The 27,710-nt window shown below is 50.8% G+C and overlaps 1 protein-coding gene across 3 annotated transcripts in view; it reads left to right on the forward strand.

Moving 5' to 3' along the window:
- The window catches only part of ADORA1 (adenosine A1 receptor), a 39,281-nt gene that overhangs the window by 950 nt on the left and 10,621 nt on the right, over window positions 1–27,710 (forward strand). For 2 of the 3 annotated variants that reach the window (XM_078356862.1, XM_035280575.3), the window contains exon 2: window positions 83–480. In XM_078356862.1, coding sequence (XP_078212988.1) covers window positions 140–480 — 341 coding nt within the window. In that variant the 5' untranslated portion in view covers window positions 83–139. Of the gene's footprint in view, window positions 1–81; window positions 557–27,710 lie in introns of those variants that run through there. The other variant, XM_035280580.3, reaches the window with a different exon arrangement.

Consider the following 27,710-nt stretch of genomic DNA (forward strand, 5'->3'; position numbering starts at 1 on the left):
GGTTACCTAGAGTTCCAGGGCAGCCTGGGCTCCCTGCCCTGCCAGACGGGCCTCCCCATCCCAGGCTTCCCTGACCACACAGGTGCTTGCCTCGTGCCCTTTGGTGCCCGTCTGCTGATGTTCCCAGCCTGTCCCCGCCATGCCGCCCTCCATCTCAGCCTTCCAGGCCGCCTACATCGGCATCGAGGTGCTCATCGCCCTGGTCTCTGTGCCCGGGAACGTGCTGGTGATCTGGGCGGTGAAGGTGAACCAGGCGCTGCGGGATGCCACCTTCTGCTTCATCGTGTCGCTGGCGGTGGCTGATGTGGCCGTGGGTGCCCTGGTCATCCCCCTTGCCATCCTCATCAACATTGGGCCACAGACCTACTTCCACACCTGCCTCATGGTTGCCTGTCCAGTCCTCATCCTCACCCAGAGCTCCATCCTGGCTTTGCTGGCAATTGCTGTGGACCGCTACCTCCGGGTCAAGATCCCTCTCCGGTGAGTCCACAGCCGCTGAAGGTACTCGCAGCACCGCATGATGGCTGGCTTGAGGGCCATCTAGAAAGGATAAAAGGTAGAGCATAAGACCCCAAGTAAGCCAGTTGTTCTTTGGGCCATTATGCTCCAGTCCTCACTCAGGCTTCCTGTGCTCTGCTCTGCCGTGCCAGAGAAAATGGGAGGGGGATGGGTGGCTGGAGGACTGGGCTGTGAACTTGCCAGTGCCCATGACCTCAGAGCTGACGCTCCTGCAGCCAGGGAACCTGAGGCTGCCTGTCAGGCCTGGGGTGGAGGTGGGAGATTTGGAGGGGCCACGAAGACAGCATCACAGTGAGTGCTGGGTAGGAATGAGCTGAGCTCTGCCAGTCCCAGGGAAGAGGATGAGGCAGAGAAGAGAGTTAGGGTGGGGTGAGGACATACTGAGGGGGGCACAATGGGCAGGAGTGCTGCTTCTCCAGCTAGATCCCAGAAGGGTTCCTGAAGGCACGCTTTGGCTCTCTTGTTCACCAGGTATCTCTGTGCTAGCTAGCTGTCCCTTCCAAGGTTTTCCTGCTGAACCCAACTGTCTGATTACCTTTGCCTCACTCCCACTTGTGGGATCTCTGTTACAGACAGGAGGAAGGAAAAATGCTGGTGCCTACTCTTAATATTCCTGATCTGCTGCACAACCGTGTCTGCTGGTCACAGCAGAAGTGCTCATGCCGCTCCGAGGCAGCACTGAGATGGGTGGCCTGATGATGCAGTCCTCAGTGTGGGGTCCAGTCCATGTTGGGGCTCCCTGCTTGGAGCTGCCAGACCATAATCTCATCACCAGGCAGTGCCTTGGGCTACCAAGCGCCAGGGAGCGCCTGGGCATATTTCCAGGGATTGGCCCTGCTGGGATGCTCTTACGAGGCATGTTTGCCCCCTCTTTGAATTCTTGCCCCAGTAGATTTCTGTTCTCTGGGGGTGCTCTGGACGTGTCCAGCACCTGCTATCCCCAGCATAGCTTCTCTGGGATGTGGGACCTCTGACCTCACTTGGCACCTTGCCCGAGCAGGCCTGGGCACCATGTTTCTCCCTTTGTGTTACATTTGCACGCATTTAACTTTTCAAAGCCTTTCTTCATGCATGAATTTTTCCCATTATCATGCTGCTGTGAGGGAGGTGGAGCAGGAGCTTTTAAAGGGGAAACTAAGACTCAGAGGGTCTCCTTGAAGCTCATTGGGAGAGAAGTGTGATCTAATCATCTGCCTTCCTTCCTGATTCCCCCATGCCCACCAGCTTGATGCCAGTCTCTCTGCCCTGTCTACCTCCTCTGCCCTCCAGGTTTCCCAGGGCAGGTGGGGTGAAGAAGGAAATGCCACCAGAAGCCCCATAGGCTTATCCACTGAGGGGCCTACGTGCTGCCATTAGTCCCAGGTTGCTGCTGGGCTGCAGAGATAAAGCTGGTCTCAGTGCATTAGAAGAATAGGGCCTCTGAGCCTGGCCATTATAACGAAGTGTTGCCACATTTGGAAACTCACGCAGATGTGCAGCTAGCTGTAGGAAGGCTGCTGGAGAAATTCTGTCTGCTGAGTGGGTGCCAACATGGGCCAAAGGTCCTGTCTCTCTGTGACAGAATGTGCCCTACTTGCCCTGTGGGGCTGGAATGGCTGTGGGGGTGGGAACAGTAGGCTTATTCCTTCAGGAGGCAGCTGCTGTGGCTTTGGAGCTGGGGTCCTGAGGAGCTGTCCTCTGAGGGTGGAGGCAGGGGCCTGCACAGACGCTGCCATGGGCCTGAGTTCAAATCCTTGTTGGGAATTTCTAGCTGTGCAATCTTGGGAAAGTCATTTAATCACTTTCAGCTTTAATTTCCTTATTTATAAAAGGCAACATTAATAATAGTACCTACTCCCTACGGTTACTGGAAGAATGTAATGAACTCGTATACACGAAGCACTTGTATTAATATTATGCCTTATATATTATATGCAAGCCATAGGAAGGTCTTATTTGTAGTTTTATTGTCATGATTAACATATGGCTCAAGTGTGGCTGGATAGGCAAGCCCTACTCCCACCACTCATGCTCTTAGGTGTCATTCGGTGTCAACACACACACACGAAGAAACACACACACAAACACATACACAACACATCTCCAAGGAGGGGCTAAAGTGCTGTTAAGTTGTATCTATACATGTCTCTACTCCTCTGGTGGAGTGTTGATGCCTCAAGGCAGTAACCACCTCTTACCAGTTTCTGCAAATTCTTCAGAATGCCCAGCTTAGTGTCTGGCACATCACAGACCCTCAGCAAACATTGATTGAATTGGCCAGGTTTCCGGAGCACATACAGTTGACCTTCAAGCAGACCTTCCAGAAGTCTAACCTCTCACTTTCTTGCTGTGGACTAGACCTGTCCCTGCTTCTGCCTCAGGGCCTTGATCACAGATGCCCCCACCGGCTCAGTGTGGCTCCTTGACAGCCACACACCAGCAGTGCCCAGGAGTGTCCTGCCCCATGGAGAGGAGCTTTTCTCCTGAGTTATGGAAAGGCTGCTGGGGCCTCACTTCTCAAACAGGGATCCTGGCTGACGTGTTGGGCCCCTCTGGGCTCCTGCATGTCACTGCCCAAGTACCCTACAAGAGGAACACTTTGCTCTGCTCCCTTCTATGTGGCTAGAGTCAGCAGGTTGCTAGGCCTATGAAACCTCTCTTGGCCAGGGGTCCCTGGGCACCAGCCTTCTGCCCTGACATGGCAGTCAAAGGTAGATGTGGTGCCAGGCAGAGAAAGTCATACTGATCAAGCATTGGGGAGGCATGTCTGGGGCACCCAGATACAGGTGTCTACTGGCCCTCACCAAGTGGGGCATGGTTTGATCAGTCAACCACAAATTTTATTTCTTTCTACTTGGCAGAAAACCAAGAGAGAAAAGATTCACACCATATAATATGATCTAGTTACAAACTTTTTTTTTAAAGTTCAAATTGTTGATTCATCAGTAACCTGTGGTCATTTGCATATGCTTTGCATGCTATTTGCATAGCACCTCCAACACCTTGGTAATTGAAACGCTATTCCCTTCAGCTCCTAGTTCTAGGGAATCTCTATCATTTGCCACCTACCCCCTCACCTGGAGCTTTCTTGGTGGCACTCTGGCAATTTGGTGCTTCTCCTGGGGGCTAGTTGTAGGGAAAGGTGCTAACAGAGGGCTCCCTGACCAAACCTTTCTGTGGGAAGGAGACCCTAGCAAAGGGGCCATACATGGCCAGCTGGGTTGGAGTGGAGTGGAGAGGTGGTGGGTGTTTGCGCGTCAGGCAGACCTGAGCTTGAACCTTGCTTTGTTACTAATTAGCTGTGCAACTTTGCTAAGTTATTCAGCCTCTCTGAGCCTTTCCCCTTCACCATATGTTAAATGAAGGGGTTGGAGGTGGGGCATGGTGGCTCATGCCTATAATCCCAGCACTTTGGGAGGCCAAGATGGGTGGATCATTTGAGACTAGGAGTTCAAGATCAGCCTGGACAACATGGTGAAACTCCATCTCTACTAAAAATTAAAAAAGAAAAATAAATAGCTGGGTGTGGTGGCACACACCTGTAATCCCAGCTACATGGGAGGCTGAGGCAGGAGGATTGCTTGGATCTGGGAGGCAGATATTGCAGTGAGCCGAGATCACGCCACTGTACTTCAGCCTGGGCAACAGAGCAAGACTCTGTCTCAATATAAATGAATAAAAAGAAATAGATGAAGGGGTTGGATTTGAGTTCTTTGAGGTTCCTTGCAGGAATAATTCTGTGGTTTTCCTTATCCTGACTCCTGTCAGTGCTATGCTGGGATCGCGGGACGGTTGTGTTGTGTTGTGTGTTTTAGCTCCTAGTGATGTGCGCTAGGAACAATGCTATGTTTTTAATATACTTTACCTCATTCAACGTTCACAGTCTCTCACTAGTAGAGCTTATTGTTACCCCCATTCTACAGGCAATTATTATTTTTTTTTTTTGAGAGAGAGTCTTGCTCTGTTGCCCAGGTTGGAGTGCAGTGGGGTGATCTCAGCTCACTGCAACCTCCAACTCCCGGGTTCAAGCGATTCTCCTGCCTCAGCCTCCTGAGTAGCTAGATTACAGGTGCGCACCACCAACCCCAGCTCATTTTTTGTATTTTTTGTAGAGACAGGGTTTTACCATGTTGGCAGGCTGGTCTTGAACTCTTGACCTCAGGTGATCCACCCACCTTGGCTTCCCAAAGTGCTGGGGATACAGGCATGAGCCGCTGTGCTTGGCCTCTCTATAAGACAATTCTTTAGCTAAATTGAGGGCTGAGGCTTGGGGAATTTCAGTTACTTGCCCAAACAGCTCGTCAGGGGCAGAAACAGGATTTGACTCTAGGCCTAACAGAGGCCTTTAACCAGTAAGCCCATGTGTATCTTGCATCAGCCCAAGAAGCTGTAGAATTTTTAGAGGAGTTTCCATGAAGCTGTCAGTAGGGTGATTTTTCTCCTCTGATGTTTGCCAATGGCCTCTGCACTCTGCTCAGCCCCCGCCCAGCATCTTCCCCTCCCTCCACCTTCATTCCAGTGGGCAGTCGAGCCCCTGGCAGTCCTGCCTCTGTCCACAGCTGGAAGCTTGCCCCACTGGCCTGCTGACCCGGGGAAACACAGCAAGGACTGGAGGAGCTTGGCTTGCTGAGCCAGAGCTGGAGCGGGAAAGAAATCTTGTAAATTAGGGCTCGTTCGCTTTTAGGCACCTATTTAGCTCTCCCACCGTGGCTAGCCTGGGCTTTTCTTGGCAACCCTAAAGTGACTTGTGTGCCGTCACGCCCTCGCAGGTAACTGTCTGTGGCTTCTGGGTCCCAGAACAGTTGATCTCAGGTCATGCCATCTACTTTCAGAGAGGTAGGCCGTTTTCAGATCCTGTGTCTAAGGCTGGATTAGTCATAGCCTAGAGTGTCTGAGAGGGAAGAGGAGTTCGAGGAAGCCCTGAAGCCCAAACTTTCACACTTGTGGAACTGAGGAGGAAACCGAGGCTGGGGAGAGGAGGAGCTTATGCAAGATCACTTGGCTGGGAGTTCTCCCCTCCTCCCATCTGGATGCTTGCTTCCCTGCCTTGGATGTAAAAAGCTTGAGCAGAGAGCTCTTTGCAGTCACCCATCCCTGAAGGAACAGAAAAAGAAAACGCAGCCTCAGTGGGTTAAGTCAGCAGATCCGTGGCAGGCTTAGAGGGGAATGAGATGGAGGGAAGTTGCTTTGTGATTGAAAAGATAATTTCTCTGAATTAGGGATGGCCTTCAGGTGGGTTAGGCAGAGCAGCTTGCTGGGCCAGGGGGAACATGGCCTTTAGTTGAAGAGGCGTCTGGACTCCTTTCAAGTGTGAAAGCTTCCCCCAGCTGGCGGCAACTGGCTTCCTGGAAGTCTCTGAGTGCTTGAGGAGCAGCCTGCAAGGTGTCAGCCCCGCGTGGAGCCGGAGAATGGCCAGGATGCCGCCTACGCAGGGGCGGAGCTGTTGGGGCCGCACCCCAACATTTGCTATTTGTTTCTGAGCATAAAAGCAATCCATGTTGATTGTGAAAAATGGAAGAAGAATAAAGATGGTAAAATCACCAGTAACTACCACCTACAGAGAACTACTGTTAACATTTTAGTAGTTCCAGAAAATTTTTCCACACACACATATATAAATAGATATATTATTTTTACATATTGAGAACATCTATATATACATAGTTTTATATCCTATTTTATTCACTGAACATTATAAGCATTTCCCTGTGTCAACTAAAATGATTTTGTAAGGATTTCTAAGGTGGTATAATATTGGATTGTATTATTACTCAACTTTTGGGTCTCAGCTAAAATGGCCTCTCCTTAGGGAGGCCTTCTCTGAGCCCCATCCCACCTGGACCAGGTTAGTTTCCTCTGTTAGCCACTAGGGTTGAGTCAGCGTCTCCTTCCAAGTCCACCACTCATCATATGGGTGGCTTTCTATTCAATGTTGCTCTTTCCGGGCTTGGTAAGTTTCCAAAGGCCAGGACCACATCTGCTTACAAACCCCTATTTCCCCACGCCTGACGCAGAGCAGGCATGCAGAAAGCTTTTTTGAATAAATGAATATTTGAATATCATATTTTATTTATGCATTCTTATATCACTGGCTACTTCAATTATTTCTGATTTTTAGTATGAAAAACACTTTACTGTGTAATAAACCTGCATGCCTACCGCTTAATCTATTAAAATAAAAGTTAAGGCTGGGTGCAGTGGCTCACGTCTATAATCCCAACACTTTGGGAGTCTGAGGTCAGGAGTTCGAGACCATCTTGAGCAACATGCTGAAACCCATCTCTACTAAAAATACAAAAATTAGCTGGGCGTGGTGGTGCATGCCTGTAATGCCAGCTACTTGGGAGGCTGAGGCAGGAGAATTGCATGAACCCAGGAGGCAGAGGTTCCAGTGAGCCGAGATTACACCACTGCATTCCAGCCTGGGCAACAGAGTGAGACTCTGTCTAAAAAAAAAAGTTGGAATTATAAAAAAAAATCAAGAAACACTTTAATGATTCACACTGTTCATAAGGTCAGAGCCAAGTCAGAACCTGGACTGCGTTGCCTGGTACATAGCATAGCTGCTGTCTGGAAGGACTGTCTTGTGAGGTTAAATATTTCCCAGCTCCCTTTACTCCAACTCTCTCCTTTCCCTCCCCAAATTCACCCACACTGCAAATCCCCAGGGGGGCACTTGGCATTCTTCAGCCCACTTGCCCCTCTGGGCTAGGTTGGGCAGGACCTCATGGGTCCCAAGTCGAGTCCTTCTTGCCTGGTCTCTTTTCTGAAGGCCTTGGCATCCTGTTGGTGAGGAAGCAGTGCCCCTGGGAGAGGACTTAGGGTGGCATGCTTCTTGGTTGGCCTCATTTGGCAGGTGGGCACAGATACATAGAGCAGAGAGGAAGGAAGTGGAGAGACACGGCTCCTTGGGCGGCATGAATCACTCCTTTAGCCTCAATCTTTTTAATTCAACCCCAGGGGGAACTATCAGCTGCTAGAGTACAAAGAAAAGCCTGACAGATGGCCGTGGGGATAAGGAAAAGGAGAGGCAGGTGGGTGTGTCTTGGCATTCACATCCTCTTAGAAATATTGGTTTGAAGGTGGGCAGGGAGATGGGGACAGCTGGCAAGGGGCTTCCCTGACCCCAAGGGAAAGAATGTGGGGGTACCTTGCTCCTTACCCTGGCAGTTTATTCCCCAGCAGAATGCAGAGAGGTGTGGGGCTGAGGGTCTGGCAACATCCATTTATCTATTTTATAAGTGTGCTTTGAGCACGTGCTATGTGTCAGGCCCTTGCCAGGCCTAGGGATACAAAGATGGGCAGGCCGATCTGGTCTCTACCCCTGTCTGACAGCTGGTAGTCCCTGCTGAGATGATGGATTCCCACAGACCAAGGTGGCCAAGGAGAAACTCCCACCCCACTTGTGCTGGGAGTGGGGATGGCAGGAGACTGGCAGCTGATGCCTTGCAGAGCTGGGCTGGGCAGCTGGATCCTACTCTGCACTCACTCCTTGCAGCCAGGTTGTGTAGGAGAGGCTCTTGAAATTACCTTCTCGCCTCTTGCTTCTCCTTTGAGAGAGGAGGGCAGCTGACTTGTCCCCACACAGGGCCCTGGTACAGATAGACCTACTCATTCATTCATTCATTCATTCAACAAATACTTATTGCATGCCTCATATGAGCCAGGGTCTGTTGGAATACTTTCATTAATAAAACGATATCCTCATGGAGACTGAATTCTAATGAATTGGAGATCAGATGCTAAATAATAAATGCAATACCTACATCGTGTAGAGTGTTAGAAGGTAGAATGTGCCACTGAAAAAAGAAAAAAGGGGCAAGGTCAATGGGACTGGAAATGCACCAGCTCAGAGTGGGGCTGGGAGAAAGGGTTGCACCTTTAAATAATGTGGTCCATGAGTCTTCATTGAGAAGGCACCATTTGACCAAAACCCTGGAGGTGAGGGAAGATGCCATGCATGAGGCAAGCATGAGGATGCAGGGAGGGCACGCCATCTTTTCCCCTGAAAGAACTAGAACGGAGGCCGTAGCATAGGAATGTATTTGAAGTGTTTAGGGACTAGCAAAGAGGCCTGTGGGGCTGGGACAGAGAGATAAAGGGGCAAGTGATCAGAGATAATGGGCCACTGGCCTGGGTACAGCATGGAGGCCACTGGAAAGACAATGGCTTTTACCCTGAGGGAAATGGGGAGCCACTGCAGGATTTAGAGCAGAGAGGTGACATGATCTGACTTAGGCTTTAAAGGATCACTTTTGTTTCTATGTTAGGGGCAAGGGTGCAAATGGGAGTAGTCAGGAGCTATTGCAGTCATTCAGGTGAGGGAAGGCGGAGGTGGCTCGAATCTGAATAGCAGTGGAGGTGGTGAGAAGTGGTTAATTCTGGATGTGCATTTAAAAATTTTAACTTTTAATTTACTTTGTATCAAAGTAAAATTTTTATTCAGTAAAGTGCATAAATCTTGTGTTCAGTTCTATAAAATTTCGCATATGTATATACCCGTGTACCACTACCCCGATCAATATTTAGGACACTTCCAGCATTGTACAAGACTCCCCCGAGTCGGTACCCTCCAAAAGGCAACCTCTATTTTGAACTTTATCCTTATAGATTGATTGTTCTTGACCTTTTACAAGTGGAGTCAAGCAGTTTGTACCCTTTTGTGTCTGGCTGCTGAAGCTCAGAATTCTTGCTAAGATTCATCCCTGTTATTGAGTGTAGGGTTTTTCCCTCATTGCTGTTAGAATTGCATTGTATGAATGTACCATGATTTGTTTACATTCACGAGGTATTTTGAAAAAAAAAAAAAAAAAAAAGAGTCAAAGAATTTGCCTAAGTTTTGGATGCAGGAACTTTCCTATAGATTGGATCTGAGAAAGAAAAGTCGATATGATCAGACTTTTACTTCTAAGCAACTGGGAGGATGGAGTTGGCCTCATCTAAGGTGGGAAAGGCTGCAGGTGGTGGAAGTAAGCAGAGGAGTTCTGATTTAGACTTGCTGACGTTGGCATGTCTAACAGATATCTGAGCGGAATGTGGAGCAGGTGGTTAGATATATAAGAATGAGAGGCCTGGGCTGGCGGCTGTAAGTGTAAGAGCCATGGCATGTAGATGCGTTTCAATACATGAGGCTGGATGAGATCCCCAAGAGAGACAATGCAGATCAGAGGAGAGGAAGGCCAAGAACCGAGCATGGAGAAGGCAGGAAAAGAGGAGGCACCAGTAAAGGAGACTGAAGGAGAGCTCCATACACAGGAAGAAAACTCAGAGCCGAAAGTGTGGTACCCTGGAACCAAATGTAGACAGTCTACCGGGGAGGGTTGACATATGCATGTCATGAGATACAGACTGAGAATTACCACTGGATTTTGCAAGGGCCCTGGTGACCTTGACAAGGGCAATGTCAGAGGAGTGACGGGGGCAAAGCCTGATTGCAGAAGGCTCGAGAGCAAAGAGGACTGTGGTTGAAGGCAGCTGGTATCAAGTACTCTGGAGGAATTTTGTTGCAAAGAGAGCAAAGGAATGGGGCAGTAGCTATCAAGGGAAGCAGGAACGAGCTGTCTTACTCTGTTATTTATTTTTTATTTTTATTTTTTTGAGGCAGAGTCTCACTCTCTCGTCCAGGCTGGAGTGGCTCACTGCAACCTCCGCCTCCCAGGTTCAAGCGATCCTCCCATCTCAGCCTCCCAAGTAGCTGGTATCACAGGTGTGTGCCACCATGCCTGGCTAATATTCCTATTTTTAGTAAAGACAGAGTTTCACCAAGTTGGCTAGGCTGGTCTCGAACTCCTGACCTCAAGTGATCTGCTTGTCTTGGCCTCCCAAAGTACTGGGATTACAGACGTGAGCCACTGTGCCCGACACACTGTGTTGTTTTTTAAGACAGAAGGGAGGGAGGTTAGTGCATTTGTGTGCTGACTGAAATGGTCCAGCAGAGAGTGAAACACTAGTGATGAAACAAAAGAGAGAATTTCTAATGTGATGTCCTGGTTTAGGCTAGTGGGGCATACGTGTAGAGACTGGCTTTAGATGGGATCCTAGAGGCCACAGATGTGGCATCTGTGGGCGCAGATGCTGGCAGGTGAAGCTCTCTCCTGATTCTTTCCATTTTCTTAGTGAATTGGGAAGCAAGGTCACCAGCTGAGAATGAGGATGCAGTAGGAGGTGTTGGAGAGAGCAGCAAGTGTGAAATAATTCTCTAGGAGGTAGGAGAGTGACTGAGCTTGGGAAGTCTAGCATAATTGGGGGCAGCATGAAGGCCCCCGTAAGTTTGCAGTAATGAATTTGAAGTGCAACTCAGCATCGTGGTTGTGTCTCTCACTGGCCACGTTCAGCTGCACGGGCACAGGCATGGAGGAGGCAGAGAGTTTATTCCTTCATCAACCCAGAATGCCAGAGTCATGATGAGATGAAGGACCTTACCATGGGCAAGAAGAGGGCCCTGGTCCCTGCCCTCATGGAACTTAGAGGCTAGCAGGGGGTGAGAGCTCATAAACATGTCAGCAAGCAGGTGGCTTCGACTGCAATTTGCGAACTGGAAGGGAGCCATTCTGGTATTCTCCGTGGCAGGCCCTGGTGGGTTTCTCCAAAACCCCACGTTGATGTCCAGAGAGACCCACAAGGGTTTGAGGGCTTCAGTAAGGCCTTGGAGGCCTGTGGTTCATGGTCAAGAGTTTGGATTTTCTTCTAAGTGCGCTATGAAGCCTCTGAGTGGTTTAATAAGGGAATGACATAATTCAAATTCCATTTTTAAAAGGTTAAAAGTCCTTGAGAAAATATTAGCAAATCAAATCCGGTGATATAAAAAGGATAATATATTACCACCCGAAAGGTTTATTGCATCTAGACAAGGGTGGCTTAACATTTGAAAAAAATCAATCAGTGTAATTCATCACACTAACATAAGAGGGTCACTGCCTGCTCTGTGGAGGTTGGGTTGGAGTAGGGTTAGAGAGGACATGCGGGGCCCAGTTAGAATTAGGGGGCAGCAGGTGGGGCTTGGGGCAGGCAGGGAGTGGAGGAGGCCATGGAGATGGACAGAACTGGAAAGATTTCGGCATGTTAGAGCTGGAACCAAATGGAAATGGGTTGAGGTACAATGTGGGAGAAGGAATCCAACATGTTGGTCCAGGTCTATGGCTTAAGCCACTGGGTGGATGGCGGTGCTGTTTCTGGGGACGGGGAATAGTTGGGAGGAAGAAGAAATTGGAGGATGATTCAGATCCTATTAAGTGTCCAAGTGGAAGCGCTGTGCTGGCAGGGCCGCTGGTATCTTCTCTCTCACCTTCCCCAGCTCCCCTCCCCTGGCGTGGTCAGGTGGAGGGGCTCCCTCTTGCATCACACAACCTGATGGAAGGGTCTTGTAAACACCCAGCAATCTAGGCATTCCCAGGTGCCTTCAGCCACTCCAGCTGCTCTCTTCCCACCTTACCTCTCAGGAAGCCGTTGCTTTCTCAGGCTGGGACCACAGCAGTAGGAACATGAGGCTTCGGGCTCCCTGTAGCTTTCAGAAGAAGACAGCAGAGTTGGGGGGATCTCTGGCAAGTATCCTTCAGAATGTGGCTCAGTGGCTTCTGGGACATTGAGGCCTCCTATCCCTACCCCAGACCTCTGCCCCTCCCCAGTAATTGTTGGGAGAATCCTAGCCTCTGTGCCTCCAGAGTCTCATTTCCCAGCATCATTGCTGGAGCCCAGCCAGTGGTCTCCGTTGTGGATTGTGCTAACCCCTGCATGGTGGTTGCCTACCCTGACCCACAGTCAGGGTCCTCTCATGGCTGCTGTAGAGCACTGAGTGGCCCCATTTCTTCCAGTGCAGCAGAGAACCTGGTCAATCAATAAGCAGGCATCGCCAAGTGCCAGCTCTAGCCCAGTCCTGATGGCAGAGCAGGTGGGATGGGGGAGCCCCAGGGCTGGCATGGGGGCACGCTGTGTCCCAGTCATCCTGGCCTGCTTGTGGCAGCCCTGTCGGCTGCTCCATGCAGAAATCATCTCCCTTTGCCTCATGCAGCTGAGAACACTTTGCACTGAAGTTGCAGGGTTGGCGTGGGCGGTGAGAGCCAGACCTCCCAGCTCTCACCATGCACCCTGCTCTCAGCGGCTACGGGTTTCCAATTCTCAGCTCCCCACCCCTGGGAGAGCAGGGGCTGAGACTCCAGCATGGCAAGAGCTGGTTCTCAGCTGTTTTTCTCTATCACAACAGAACGGAGGGCTCTGATGCACACCCACCCTGCTGGAATGGTAACTTACCAGTGATTCTCCTGGGGGAAAGGGGAAGGTATGTTAGAAAAAAGCTCCTCTAATCTGGAATTTTCTTGGCTCTTTTTTTTTTTTTTGAGATGGAGTCTCACTTTGTTGCCCTGGAGTGCAGTGGTGTGATCTCCGCTCACTGCAACCTCTGCCTCCGGGGTTCAAGCAATTCTCCCACCTCAGCCTCTTGAGTAGCTGGGATTATAGGCTCGAGCCACCACACCCAGCTAATGCTTTTGTATTTTTAGTAGAGACAGGATTTCATCATGTCATCCAGGCTGGTCTCAAACTCCTGGCCTCAAGGGATCTGCCTGCCTCGGCCTCCCAAGGTGCTGGGACTACAGGCGTGAGCCACCACGCCAGGCCTAACCTGGATGTTTTTAATGATCCCCTTTTCCAAGAAACATCTTTCTCCCGCTGCTTTACAGAGACGCCCTAGTGAACCAAAGGGTAAGTCTCCCGAGGCTGTCAAACTGGAGTCAAAGTCCTACTTCAGGCACTTAGAGCTGTGTTGTCTTGGATAAGTTGCTCAACCTTTCTGAGCTTCTTCCATTTCCTCTTCTGTAAAGCTTCATAATACTGCCTTCCTAGGATTGCTGTGAGGCTGCCACATAGTAAACACTCCCTTAAGTGAGGCTCTTACTATTGTTAAATAGTCCAAAACTTGTTGTTCATTTACCGCTTGATGTTATGTGACCGCTATGATCCCTGTGGGTTCGGGTCAGTGTCAAAATGATTTGCGTACACTATGAGGGCCGGGTGTGGTACCATCCGACTCTCCTGCCCATCGTAGCCAGCACCCAACGCATGTCTGGCTGGCACTTAGTGTGTGGCTTAATCCACATCCATGGAGTGAAGAAATGAGGGAATGCGCCAATGGAGGAAGGATACCTTCGTGGGGAAGCCTGAGTAGCCAGGTTGGGAATAAGTCCTTTGGATATTTCACATTCACCTACAGAAGGCAAAGGCAGGCAATGGAGAATGAAGGGTTATTGAATTAAAACATCCCTAAGAGTTCAGAGGGTGGGGTGCACAGAGGGTTGAAGGGGCTCACCGGAGCTTGTACAGCAAGTCAGGGTGTGAGTATCCTGGCCTCCTGACTCTCACCTGGACTCCCTGCTGTCCCCAAGCTGCCTGTTTGTATGCGGGGAAGGGTGTTGGCACGACTCTGCTTCCGGGGTGTGAATAGCTCCTCCTGATCTCCCCCAACTCCTCGAGGCCTTGTCCTGTGCCGCTCCTGGCTGGGAGCTGGCTCTGAGGGAGCTGAAGTGAGGGCTCCCCTGGGGGCTGGCAGCTCTGTAAATTGACTCTAGGGAGGAAACCGTTTAGTGTGTTTGGGGCCTCAGCAGGCTGTGCCCAGCACACACACACCGGCCGAAATGTCCCGTCTTCTGTAAACACAACACCCCCACCCACCGATATGGTCTCCTGGGGCCATAACTGGGAAAGCTGATAGAGTGGCCTTGATGACAATGATGGAAAACACATTCAGAGCAGCTGTGTCGCGGCTCAGGGACTGATAACAGCTTAGAATGAGGGATGTTGTCTTAGTCCATTTTCTGTTGCTGTTACAGAATACTACAGACTGGGTGATTTATGAAGAAATAAAGTTTATGTGGCTCATGGTTCTGGAGGCTGGGAAGTCCAAGAGCATGGCGCTGGGGTCTGGTGAGGTTTTCCTGGATGTATCACGGTGGAGGCCATCAGGTGGTGAGAGAGCAAGAGCCTGCCGGCTCAGCTCTCTCTTCCTCTTCTTATGAAGCCACCAGTTCTGTCAGGGGGACCTTGCCTTGATGACCTTATTTAATCCTAATTACCTTCCAAAGACCCCACCTCCAAATACCATCAGCATAAGAATTTAGGGGTTAAGTTTTCAACACATGAAATTTGGATGGCACAATCAGGTGTGAAGGCATGAAGCCCCCCTCCGCCACCACCTTGAATCATGACAGGATGCCACAGTGGCTTTGGGTTCTTAGCAAGATGTGTGTATTCACAGATGCACACCTGTGTGTCTCTGTGTGTGTGTGTGTGTGTGTGTGTGTGTGTAGAGGGGGTTATAGCTTATCTTTATTTTTAAGTCAAAAATAATATTCTTGGCATCTAGATCTTTCATTCAATTCTGCTTGCTCACTTCCATGTAGCCCACGCCCCCAGTCCCTCATTCTCCATGGTCCAGACAAGAGTCTGAGCCAAGCTAATCTGTTTCCTGTTTGTGCCCCACCCATTAATCTTTCTTGATGTAGAACACTGTTTACATGTTCAAGTCAACAAGTGTTTTCTGACGGCATAAGTCTATCCTCAAGGGCACAGACTCACAGTCAGTGGAGAGACAGACACGTTTCCAACTGCCATGGTGGCAGGAGGCCTGTGCAGGCCTGGCCCACATGCAGGCACACGGTGCAAGGCCATGTCCCCGGCCTGGAGGCTCAGCCCTGTACCTCCTTCCACCTGTAACTCAACACACACTTTCTGTGTCTCCCTGCCAGTCTCTTCTTAACCTGTCTAGGAGTTATGGAGAATGATAAAAGAGGGATTTGACATCAAGACCACCACACACACACATGCACACACACACACACACGCACACACACACACAGCTGTTCCCTTTTCTTGTCTAATTTCTACTCAGTCTTTAATACTCAGCTCAGGTGACACCTCCTCCAGGAAACCTTCCTTGTTTTGCCTGCATGTTCCCACAGCTCCCTGTGTTTCGCTTTAACATGACCCTTATCAAATTGCACTGGCCTGTGAGGAATTTGAAGGTGGGGTCCAAACCTATTCATCTCTATACCCACAGTGGTGGATAATTTCTTCTCTTTCAGTATCAATGAATCAAAATGAATGGTAATAGTAGTGATGCTTATGTGTCTAGGATTGCTAGGCCCTGTGCTAAATACTTTATATTGATTATCTTACTGAAATCCTTGCACAATTCTATAAAGAGGCCCAGGCATGGGCAGAGTGGCTCATGCCTGTAATCCCAGCACTTTGGGAGGCCAAGGCAGGTGAATCACAAGGTCAAGAGACCAAGACCATCCTGGCCAACATGATGAAACCCCTTCTCTACTAAAAATACAAAAATTAGCTGGGTGTGGTAGTGCATGCCTGTAATCCCAGATACTTGGGAGGCTAAGGATGGAGAATCACTTGAATTGGGAGATAGAGGTTGCAGTGAGCTGAGACCACGCCACTGCACTCCAGACTGGGTATAGAGCAAAACTCTATCTCAAAAAAATAATTAATAGTAAGTAGATAAATAAATAAAGAGGGCCAAATAGTATTTTATACTAATAGTATAATATATCCCCATTTTCCACATGAGGGAGCTGAGGCTCAGAGAAATTAAACTACTAGGTACCAGCCACACAGCTAAGTATAACCAGCCCTGTTGAATGAATAATTGAATGCATGAATGAAAAGATCTGTTCTTGAGCCTTGGCTCCAGTGCTTACTGCTGGGTGACCTTGAGCAAATCACTTACCTCTGCGGGTCTCAGTTTATAGAATGGGAACCATTCCAGTCCCTACTGTGGAGCTCTCTGTGAGGCAGTGCTCTTGGAACGGGAGAGAGAATGGCTTCATTGTTCAGGGGTGAGTTGGCTCTGAGTGTGCCCGTGGAGGGGTGCCCTGACAGGAAGCGTGGGGGCTAGAGAACGTCCCGTCCCTGTCTGTGCGGACATCAGCTGTGGGAGAGACACCGACTCACACTCACCTCCTGTGCAGAGGGACTGGCGCTGACCATGCTGAAGCGTTAAAGCCCAGCGCCAGCCTGCACGTTCAACCGCTGCGGGTTCCCTCCCTGCCATCCCCAAGGCATGGCTCTCTATCTTGTGTGCTCAGGAGCTTGAATTCAGTCCACAGTCAAGACTTGAAGAAAAAATGTTCAAAGGAAGAGAATCAAGGACAGGGGAGCTCCCCGCCACTCCCCACCAGATTTATAAAAGCCAGCGTGCATAAGAGGCAGCCTTGATGTCAAATCCCTTTCTTTTATCATTCTCCACAACTCCAAGGCCGAGACAAGCTAAGAAGAGACTGGCTGGGAGACGAGGAAAGGGAGTGTGGAGTCCAGGCGGATTGAAGTGATCCCCCATCTGCCCAGCGCAGGGGAGACTTGGAGCTGGGAGGCAGGATGCCTGAACTCGGCCTGGGCTGCCATGGTGCCCACTTGGAGGCCACCTTTCCTTCTGACCTGTACCCTCATTAGTAATTGGGGATGGCAGCCCCTGCCTGACTTCTCAGGGATGCTGAGGCAGGTCTGGCCACCTGTGATCCAGTGAGTGGTGTGTGCAGGGGCTGACAGAAGGGAAAGGGTGCTGAGAGGCGCAGAACCCAGAGCGCAGCCTGGAGGGACACGATGGGCTTTGCAGTCTGGCTGTCGGAGCAAGTCTCCCAGTCCCGGCTCTGCCACCTGCTTGCTGTGTGCCCGTGGGTATTTTCTCTGAGCCTCAGCCTGTACATCTGTGAAGTGGAACTAATATTATGAGCGTCACTGGATTGTTGAGAGAACTGCAACCATGTGTCACCACCATCTCTCTCCAGTACCAGGGCTCATTCCTGTTTTCCTGCTTTTTGGTGGGAGGAGGATGGATGGATAGTGGCGGGTGTGTCTGTCTCCGTTGTGGTTGGGGTGGACAGTGTGGCTTGAGGAGTTTCTTTATAAGCCTGCCAAGGCCTGAAGTTGGCGAGGCCAGCCTTGGGGAAGTGGCTGTGGCAGTGCTAGAAGGCGTTTAAAGCCCTGCGCTCAGGTCAGGGCGTGTTCTGCCGCTGCTCTGGGTACAGTGCCTGGGGCAGCTGCCTCTGAAATGTCAGATGGGCACCTCCCTTCCTGCTTCCAGCTCCTCTGGGAGCCTAAGGGGCTGCCTGGTACTAGAAGTTCCCAAGGAAGGATGACTTGCAGCCTGGTGGGGGAGGGGTGCCTACGTGTTGGGCATCTCCTCAATGTCGGGGGTGGCACCGGGTGACTTCTTCGGTAGCAGATTTAATTTTATTTAGTCTTACATGGCTGGTATCAACATCACTTCACTTCCCTTCGGCACTGTCTTCACGGAGTTTCTAGGCTGAAGGGAAGACAGAATATAAGATCTTGGCCAGGGGTGGTGGCTCATGCCTGTAATCCCAATACTTCAGGAGGCCAAGGTGGGAGGATCACTTGAGCCCACCTTGGGCAACATAGGGAGACCCCATCTCTTAAAATAATTTTAAAATTGGTCAGGTGTGGTGGCATGACCCTGTGGTCACAGCTACTTGGGAGAGTGAGGCAGAAAGATGGCCTGAGCCTGGGAGGTTGAGGCTGCAGTGAGCCGTGAGCGCCACTGCACCATAGCTGGGGTGACAGTGAGATCCTGTAAAAAAAAAAAAAAGAGAGATATAGAGAGAGAATATAAGATCTTTCAGATAACAGAGAATCGGCACTGGCCAAGCTAAGAGGGCTGAGATTTCTGAGATGGAGCGTGCTGTGGGCACAAGCCTGTCCTGATCTGGCCAGCTGCCTGGGTTTCTGTCGGTCCCGCCTGCTTTCTCTCAGCCTGAGTCTGCCTGTGCTCATTTGCACTGCTGCCTCACCCGCACGTGCAGGGGAGCTACCTCAGGAGGTGTTGCTAGCATCATGGCAGCAGAAGTAATCCCACGTGGTCCACAGAGGTGAGAATGGAGGAGATGGGCTGGAGAAACAGCCCAGCAGGCTCCGGGAGTGGGGTGCGATGAAGGGCTTAGGGAGACCCTCTCTGCCACCATCCCATAGGTAGAGTGCTTTGTGCAAAGAGCACAGGCACAGAGGCAGAGGAGACTGGGCTCAGTCTCAGCTGAAACACTAACCATCCAAATTGTAGCCGTAGGCACACACTGAACCTTCCTGGGCTTCAATTTCCCCACCTGTTAAGTGGCAACAACAGAACCTGCACTTCTTAGCTCACAAGCTGCATCACGCAGGATCATTGGTTTGGAAGTGCTTTGCCAGGGGTGCTGTGGTGGATGGGTCACTATTGCCTTGCTGAGGTGGGGAGCCTCTTTCCCTCTCTTCTCCCATCCTGGTTCCTGGTCTTTCCTTTCCTCATGTCGGGGGACTTGGCTATCCATCAAGAGAAACTGGTCACACTGGTGCATCTGTGACGGACCCTGCAGGGATTTGCATTCCTGTTTCCTGCATGACACAAAATAATGCCTTGCTTTTTCTGGGCTTCCTCAATCACCCTCTTCCCCAAACAAGGGTGGGGAGAGCTCCTTTTGTGCCCGATATTGGGCTGAGTGCCACTAGGCCTTGCTACTCAAAGCGTGGTCAGGGACCAGCAGCCTTGGCATCTCCTGGGAGCTTGTTAGAAAGGCAGAGTCTCAGTCCCCGGCCCAGATTGTCTGACTCATCATCTGCATTTTAAAAGGACCCCAGGCGATTCATATGCACGTTACAGTTTGAGAAGCTCCGACAATGAAGGATACTGGGGAATATAAAACCACAGTCTCTGTCCTCAATTTCTTCACAGTCTCATGGGAATGGCAGTGCATGAAGCACAAAACATTGATTTTAAAATCCACTCTTAACGGCAATTTTGAAAGCTGGATTTGCTCACTCCACAATGTATAAATGTATTGAAGCATTACACTGTACCCCATAAATATATACAATTAATATTTTTCAGTAAAAATAAATAAAATTCCATGAAATAAACAAACAAAAGGTATGGTGACTCATGCCTGTAATCCCAGCACTTTGGGAGGCTGAGACAGGTGGATCACTTGAGGTTTGGAGTTCGAGACCAGCCTGGCTAACATGATGAAACCCCATCTCCACTAAAAATACAAAAATGAGCCAGGTGTGGTGGTGCACAGCTACTCGGGAGGCTGAGGCAGGACAATCACTTGAACTGGGTTAGCAGAGGTTGCCGTGAGCTGAGATCACGTCACTGCACTCGAGCCTGGGTGACAATGAGACCCTATCTCAAAAAACAAACTAACAACAAAAATACATGCTTTGGAAGCAGCTGGCCTAGGCTGCAATGGCGATTCTGGCCACTAGTTGTATGAACTTGGGCAAGCCGCCCAGTCTCACCTGCGGGGATGGATCCCTTCCTCCTAGGATGAAGAGCACAGGAGAGCTGGATGCAAAAGTTCAATGCTAAATGGTAGCTCCGACATCACGGGAGGAGCAGACATGGGCTTCATCCTACAGAGGAGAAGCCTAAGGTTCTGAGAGGTGGCATGATTCGCTAACAGCAGGTCTGAGTCTGATTCCAATCCAGGTCCTCTAACGCTGTCAAGACCCTGTCAGTGTTTTGTCACCCTGAGCCTTGCCCCACTCCCAGCCAGCCAATATGCTCTGCTGGAGACAGTGGGCACCAGCCGAGGAGGTTGGGAGGGGAGAGAGTGGTGTGAGTGGTCAGGCCTTTCTGGAATTGGAAGTTGGAGGCCCTGGGGTTGGACCTTCCAAATGTCCCAGACTGTCGGTGTTTCTATCAGCTGGGCAAGGGAAGCCAGTCTGTGCCTGTTCCCCCATATGCCCTCTGTGCTACTGTTCCTGTGTCCACCCCTCCCCCGGCTGCAGTGAATGTCCTGCCTGATTCTTGCCTGGTGGAGTTCCCCAAGGCCCATTACTGCTGGCTCTCTGCCTTTTTTTTTCTTTTTTGGGGGGGGACAGAGTTTTTGCTCTGTTGCCCAGGCTGGAGTGCAATGGCACAATCTTGGCTCACTGCAACCTCCACTGCCCGGGTTCAAGTGATTCTCCTGCCTCAGCCTCCCGAGTAGCTGGGACTAGAGGTGCATGCCACCATGCCCAACTAATATTTGTATTTTTAGTAGAGCTGGGATTTCATCATGTTGCCCAGGCTGGTCTTGAACTCTTGACCTCAGGTAATCCACCCACCTCGGCCTCACAAAGTGCTAGGATTATAGGTGTGAGCCACTGTGCCTGGCCCGCATTTTCTTTTTCCAGCTCCGAGCATAGCACCTTGAAGTTTTCGTGAATGGTGGATGGAAAAAAAAAGGCTTTGATTTGATAAGCTTCCTCCTCCCCCACACACATCATGAGTTTCCTCTATCCAGGGTCGTGGCAGATCAGCATGATTTATAGGACTTTGCAGAAGTGGAAGAAATGACGGAAAATGAGTTTATTGATCAACCCTCAGAGAAGCTGCCTGCCAGGATCCTGCCCTGGGATGCTGCCAGAAGCTAACGCTCTGCTCCGTCTTACCCGTACAAATGACAGGGGCACAGACTAGCTCCTGGGGGAGGAGGACAGGCTGTTCCCCACCTCCACCCAGGCCAGGGAGTGAGGACAGGAGCTGGTCTCACAGTGGGAGGAAGTGTGTTAGACTCCTGCGAGGACCACCTAATTAAGTGGCTGAGACACTGGGGCTGTGTGGTTGAGGCGGGATCTTCGAGTGGAGACCCTGAGCCTTCTGTAGAAGGCCCCTCAGCTGTGACCGCAGGGAGCAGGGCTCTGCTGCCTGCCAGGAGGGATGTTGTCACTGAGATGAGAAGGCTCAGAATGGCTTCCTCTTACCAACTCCCCCGACTTTCTTCACATTTAAGGTGATTATTGCAATAGTTGGCTTAATCTCTGCCATGTTTGTAACTGTTTTCTAGTCATGTTTGTTCTTTGTTTCTTTTTTCCTCCTCTTTTTCTGCCTCTCTGGTTCTAATCAAGCAGTTTATACAATTTCATTTCCTTCCCCAAATATTATTGAGTACTTACTGTGTGCCAGGTACTGTGATAGATGCTAGGAAGGTGATTTTGAACCAGACTCGGTCTCTGCCCTCCAGGTACTTGCAGTTATGTGCTCTGGGAGAAAAAAAGGATTTTTGTGATTGTCCCACATGGGAAAGAGAAGGGAGCCAGCTCCCAGATAATCCAGGAGACCTCACCTCCCGCTTCCTGATGCATGTTGTTGTGGAGAGGGGTATCTCTGGCTCACCTGCACCCACTGGGTGAGCCTGGGTGACCCCACCTTCCACTGCATCGTCTTCTGTCTGCTGCTGCCTTGGCCTGGGTGGCTGCTGGCTGGGGAGGGCTGGTTCCTGGATTGGGCCTGGCCTGCGGCTTCTGTAGGGACTCTGTACACTGCGGGCTTGCTGAGTGTGCCTGTGGTGGGACACAGGGCAAACAGAGCACCAGGAGATGCCAAGGAGGGACAATGGAAAACTGCTGGGTCCCAGGGTCCTTCTTGCTGTTATCTGGGCTCTGCACCCCCTGGCCTGGATGCAAGGAGGAAAGAAAGGCCAGGAGAATATGACTGTACTTCTTCCAGGTCCCAAGAGTGGTATCTCCTTGAGTTCCGATGCAGCAGGAAGCACTGAAGTTAGACTCTGGGAAGGACTTTCTAATGTGGAAGCACAAGCTATGGAATGCAGAGCTGAGTGTGGGGGTGGACTCTTTTTTTGGAAAGATTTCCAAGGTGGTGAGCTCTCCGTGTCCTCTGTCCTCCTCCTACCTGCCGTCTGTCGAATCTTTTCTGAAGCAGGGGGCTAGGTGCTGTGAGCTTTAGGGAGCCCTGACAGCCCAAGCTCAGTGAGGGCAGCTGCCTCCTCAGAGAACAGCATCCGTCTCCTCGGCCAAGAAGGTCTGGGAGAGGTACCTCCTCTTGTCACTCCAGGCTCTCAGCAGGCATCCAACCTGCTTTCTTGTTCCCAACCCCAGCTGCTGCCTTTGGTCTGATCTGGAGTCTGCATGGGATCATTCCAGTGGGGGGTCAGGTTACAGTCCCTTGGTGGAAACAGGCCTTCATTCAGATGTCCTGTACCCCATGGTTCTAGACAGGCCAAGAGATGCTCCGAAGGGAGGTGGGAGGAATGGCGTGGGCTCCCCCTGAGTCTGCCTCCCACATCTCCAATATCCTCCCTGACCACTTCCCCAGTGGAGCTTTACTGGGATTCTCCAGGGGACGTGGCTTCTCCAGGACCCTGGGCAGGGTTTAGTGCTGGGCTGAGCAGTTTCCCAACCTTCTACCCCAGACTCAGACACTTTTGTCAGATGGATCAGGGAACACACACCCATTCTGTACCAAGGCTGAGTTAGGTGGGAGAGGTGGCTGTGAAATAGATATGGAAGCCACGTGACCGGCCTTTCAAAGTGAAACAGAAGTCATGCTTTGTTTATCTATGTCCTTGCAACCTGTTTTGTATCTCTTCAAGGGCTGATTGTGTATTCCAGAAGAATCAGGGGTGTGCTCCTGGTGGAGATAGAAATGGGCACCTGGTGCTACTGTTCAGTGAGTGTCCAGATAAGTTACCGTGCCAGCCTCATTCTCACAGGGGGCCTGCCAAGCCAGCCTTCTCCTCCCACTGTGCCCAGGACAAAACCAAGTTTCAAAGAATTGTTACTTGCTCAAGACCACAAGCTGTTAATGATGGAGTCACAGTTTGAAGTTGGATCTTACTCCACAGCACACTTCATTCATTCATTCATTCCACTCAATAAGTATTTATTTATCTTTACATTACATCTTGTCCCCAGTCTTCCTCCCCATGGAACACAGAGAGAGCTAGAGGATGGAATCCTTTCAGTAGGGGCTGCCTTCCAGGGAGGTGTGGGTGCCCCTCACCACTGCCCCTGGGCGCCTCCTCCCCACTAGTGTTCAGTGCTCAGTGCCCGTCCCTCCCTTCTGCTAGCGCTGAGCTCAGCTCCCGCTAGAAGACGACTGACATATTCCAGAAGAAGGGAACCGTGACCTGCTAGAGCCCGAAAAAGATCTCATTCAAACCCTCATCATGCAGACAGGGACACAGATGCCCCCAAAGGGAAAGGATCTCCCCCAAGACTAGCTCACTCCTGGCAGAGCCTGGACCAGAAGGGGGTCTCCAAATTCCTACCACGATGATGTGTTCCAAGGGAGGGCTGCCCTCCTTTGGGGGTCCAGCATGGGCCCCCTCTGCTTCCCTGAGCCTGCAAAATTCTGCTGCTTCCTGGCTCCCTCCTGCCTGGGCCCTCCCCATGTGCCAGCTGGGCTGGAGGATTCTCTGCTGCTCTCCTAAGTGACCACAGTCTGCAAAGACATGAGAGGCCTATGGGAAGCCGGATAAGCCCATTAGCTCCCTTCCCCCACACAGCGGGCCTTTCCACTTCGCTGGAAAAGGAATTTTGCTCCTTTTAGTACCCTGGTCATCCCAGTGAGGCCTCACTGCACCAGCTACTCACAGGTCATTAAGTCTGAATGCAGACTTAATGACTGGCATGTTTTTTTTTTTTCCTGTCTCACAGGATGAGTCAGAAACAGTCACCCATAGCAGGTGGGGCCAGTTGGCCTAGGTCCTTTTGCCAACCTGGCCTTACTCTGAGAGATGGAGAGAATCACATCTCAGTGCAGAGAGAAAGTGGAAAGGCTGAGGTCTGGGTCCAGTTTTCCTGAGTTTACTGTCCAGGTCAGACCCCCTCCTCCTCAAGGACCACCCGCTTACTGGGATGTGGGGGCTGTACCCGACTTGGGAAGGGGAGGAAGTGGCTGCATTGTGAAATCACCTAGGGCATTGTCTCAAAGTGCAATACCTTGACCTCCTGGCTTTGGGGAAATATTCCATAGGATATGCCCTGGACTGGGAGAAAGGAATGGGGATCAGAGGCAAATATACTTTGAAAACGTGACTCCTCCAAATCTGAAAGCCTCCCTCTTTACACCCCGCCCTCTGAAGCCCCCTCTGGATCAGAACCGCTGAGCAAATCCAAACTTCTGTTTGTTGGGATGAGAACGGCCACCCAGAGAGAGAAAGAAGAGATCTCCACAGGCACACAGGTCTGGGTGGAGTTTGTGCTGTCAATCATCCACGCACCCTTTGAGTCTGGGGGCTGGCAGGGAGCTCTGCCCTGTGTGTTGCAGTACATGCTGCTCCCATCAGACTGGGGCTCCCTTTGCTCAGGGGCTGGGCCTCTCCTGTGGACTGAGAACTCCTTCGGGGTGGGAGCTATGTTCATTCTGCTCATGTCCAGCACTCAGAAAGGGGCTCTGAATCCAAAGACAGACAGTGGGGGAGGTTGCTCAGGATAGAGGGTGTTACTGAGTCGCACACAGGAACCTCATTGTTTTTCCCACCAGGCTGTGGAGTTATTTGTCATCAGCAAGTGACCAGGAGTGATTTCCAAGGCCCATTACACTAATGAGCTAATCAATTTATCCAGCTATTTTCTTTCAAGACACAGAGTGTCTGCCCTCCTCCCTGTAGCCCTGCAGTCTGGCCCTGGGGTGTTGGCCTGAGCCCCTGTTGGGGATTGGTGGGCACTGATGTTCTAGATGGTGGGCGATGCCACAGAGCCCCTCACAGCAGGATTCAAAGCAGGATTCTCAGGCCCGACATCCTGCCCCCGCTCCCCGGGGCCCTGAAGCAGACTCCCCTGGGCAATGTTACTGTTAAATATTTGGCCCCTGGAGTGTGCCCAGCACCTTTGATTATATCTGGTTTCCTGTTCTCCTTGGGGAGGAAGAATTTCTCTGCAGGAAGTAGTTTAATAGTCTGAAAGCCTTACTTCCCTGCTCTTGAGATCCATGTTTCCAGTTACAAGTGGCTGAGATCCTTGATAAGAGAGGAGGTGGGAAGGAGTGGATCAAAGCTACGAACTGGCACTCCCTCCCAGCCGAGGGTGAGGGAAGGGAAGAGGGAGCCTTCAGTCCCTGACTATGCAAACTGTGGAAAGACTTGGACCTCTGCCCCCACCCCACCAGCCATCCGCCTCCCTGCGGCCCACGTTCAGTGCTTCCATGAGGAGCAGGTGATGAGAATCGGGGATGACCAGGCGTGAGGACCCCGCTCTGCTCTCAGCAGTTGACAGGACACTGTGTCACCCTGTCCTCAGGCAAAGCCATGCTTAGCATTTTCCAAACCCACGTGTGGGTTCTCTCTCCTCTGAGTGAAGGCGTATGTAAGAGTTGGGTGACTCACTCATACCTGTTCCTCTGGCGGCGGGTTCTTAGGGATGACTATGCTCAGTTCATCCTCATGCAGCTTCAGTCCTGAACCATCTGAGTCTAACCAGGAACACAGAAATCATTTTAGGTGTTTACAGCTGAGGGCCTTATACCAGGAATGGTGAGGAAGCAGCCGAGACACCAAACAAGGAGTGTGAGCTAACCTAGAGATTGGCAACCGTAGGAAGCTACCCCGAGGCAGAAGGACAAAGTGAGGGGCTGCAGTCAGCTGGTAGAAGCTGCACCCATGGTGGGCTTGTCTGGTGTGTGGTGGAGCCATGGAGGAGTCATAACCACTGCCCAGCGCACACCTGGGACAGGGAGGTGGACAGCTCTCTCCCGTCCCCACTGCTCCAGCACTGCAGTATTTCCTGTGGACCCCGATGGCCCCAGGGCTTGGGAAATGTGGCCTGCCGTGGTCAGCCCCACGGTGATACAAAGTGGGGCAGGGTCAGGAGAGAAAGACGAGGACATACAGCTTCAGAACCAGCGCACTCCAGTCTCATCCCGACAGTGGTGGCTGGCTTCTTGGCACCTTTCTCAGTTTGGCTGTTCTGTGTTCACCGAAGAGAATTCTGTAGGACCTCTATGTCCACCCCCTCTTCCTTCTTTTTTCTCTGTCAAATGTGTCTTAGCTGATTGGCCTCATGGTGTGTTCACCATCTGATGGCATCTGAGCTCTTCCTATTCTTTTTTTTTTTTTTTTTTAATTTTTTTGAGATGGAGTCTCACTCTGTCCCCCAGGCTGGAGTGTAGTGGTGTGATCTCGGCTCATTGCACCCTCCGCCTTGTGGGTTCAAGCGATTCTCCTCCCTCAGCCTCCTGAGTAGCTGGGACCACAGACACACACCACAACGCTCAGCTAGTTTTTGTATTTTTAGTAGAGATAAGGTTTCACCATGTTGGCCAGGGTGGTCTCGAACTCCTGACCTCAAGTGATCCACCTGCCTTGACCTCCCAAAGTGCTGGGATTACAGGCATGAGCCACTGCGTTTGGACTGAGCTCTTCCTCAAGTGGCTTATTGTTTATGTTCTCTGAGTCAGCCTAACAATCAGTAGCCAGTGGCGTCCAGAAGGAGTGCCCTCTGAGGGTGTAGGCAGGGAGAGGCCACCCCTCTATACACAGTCAGGTCTCCAACTAGAACTGAACTCATCCATGAAAATGATGACTCATGGGACAAAGGACCAATGAGGAGCTTGGGCATTCTCATAACGTCTGCTGGGAATTAGCATGAGATGAAAACCTGCTTCTCTGGGATGCAGGTTAAGAGACTCTGGGGAGGTGAGTTCTGGCCAAGGAAGTCTCTGCTGGTCTCACAGTATGCAGGGAAATGCTGGGATTCCAAGCCACTGTGGATGTGTTGGTGGCTGGCTGGTGGCCCGGTGGCAGTTGCTCATACTTCTCATAAGAGGCCCTTGTCTTATGAGAAGGGGATGGGCTCTTCAGCGGCCTAGGCAGGACCTAGGCAGGGGACCAGGAGTTGTCTGATTCACCAGTGGATCCGCTACATTTCCCAGATGGCAGGGAATGGAACAGGGGATGATTTTCCTCATCAGGGGCATTGTAATTGCCTCCAGGGCTAGGGTCATGCCTTTCTAATCTGACTGTCTCTAATTGAGCACCTACCATTTAATCCTTATCGCTTGTTCCCTGAGATGTACTCACATGGCAGGTCCTCAAGAAATCATTTCTGAATAAGTGGATGTATGGTTTCATTAATCCACTTTTACATGTATTTTATTCGTTCAATCAACAAATAGTTATTGAGCGCTGATGTAGGTACTGGGGATGCAGTGCTAAACATGCCAGATGAAGGTTCTGTCCTAATGGGGCTTGCATTCTACTGGAGTACTGGAGAGAAACTGATAACAAATGCATAGATAGATAGATAGGAAGGGAGGGGAAGAGAGAGGGAGTGAGAGAGAGTGGGGGAGTGAGAGGGTCAGGAAGTGATACGTCCTATTAAGAAAATTAAATATGGCAAGAGGATACAGAGATAGAGACTGTTTTTCAGGAGAGTCAGGAATCTTCCCTTAGGACCTGCCGTCTGAGTGAAGACCTGAATGAATGGAGAATGAGCCT

The sequence above is a fragment of the Callithrix jacchus genome, chromosome 19, assembly GCF_049354715.1.
Source record: "Callithrix jacchus isolate 240 chromosome 19, calJac240_pri, whole genome shotgun sequence".
NCBI lineage: Eukaryota > Metazoa > Chordata > Mammalia > Primates > Cebidae > Callithrix > Callithrix jacchus.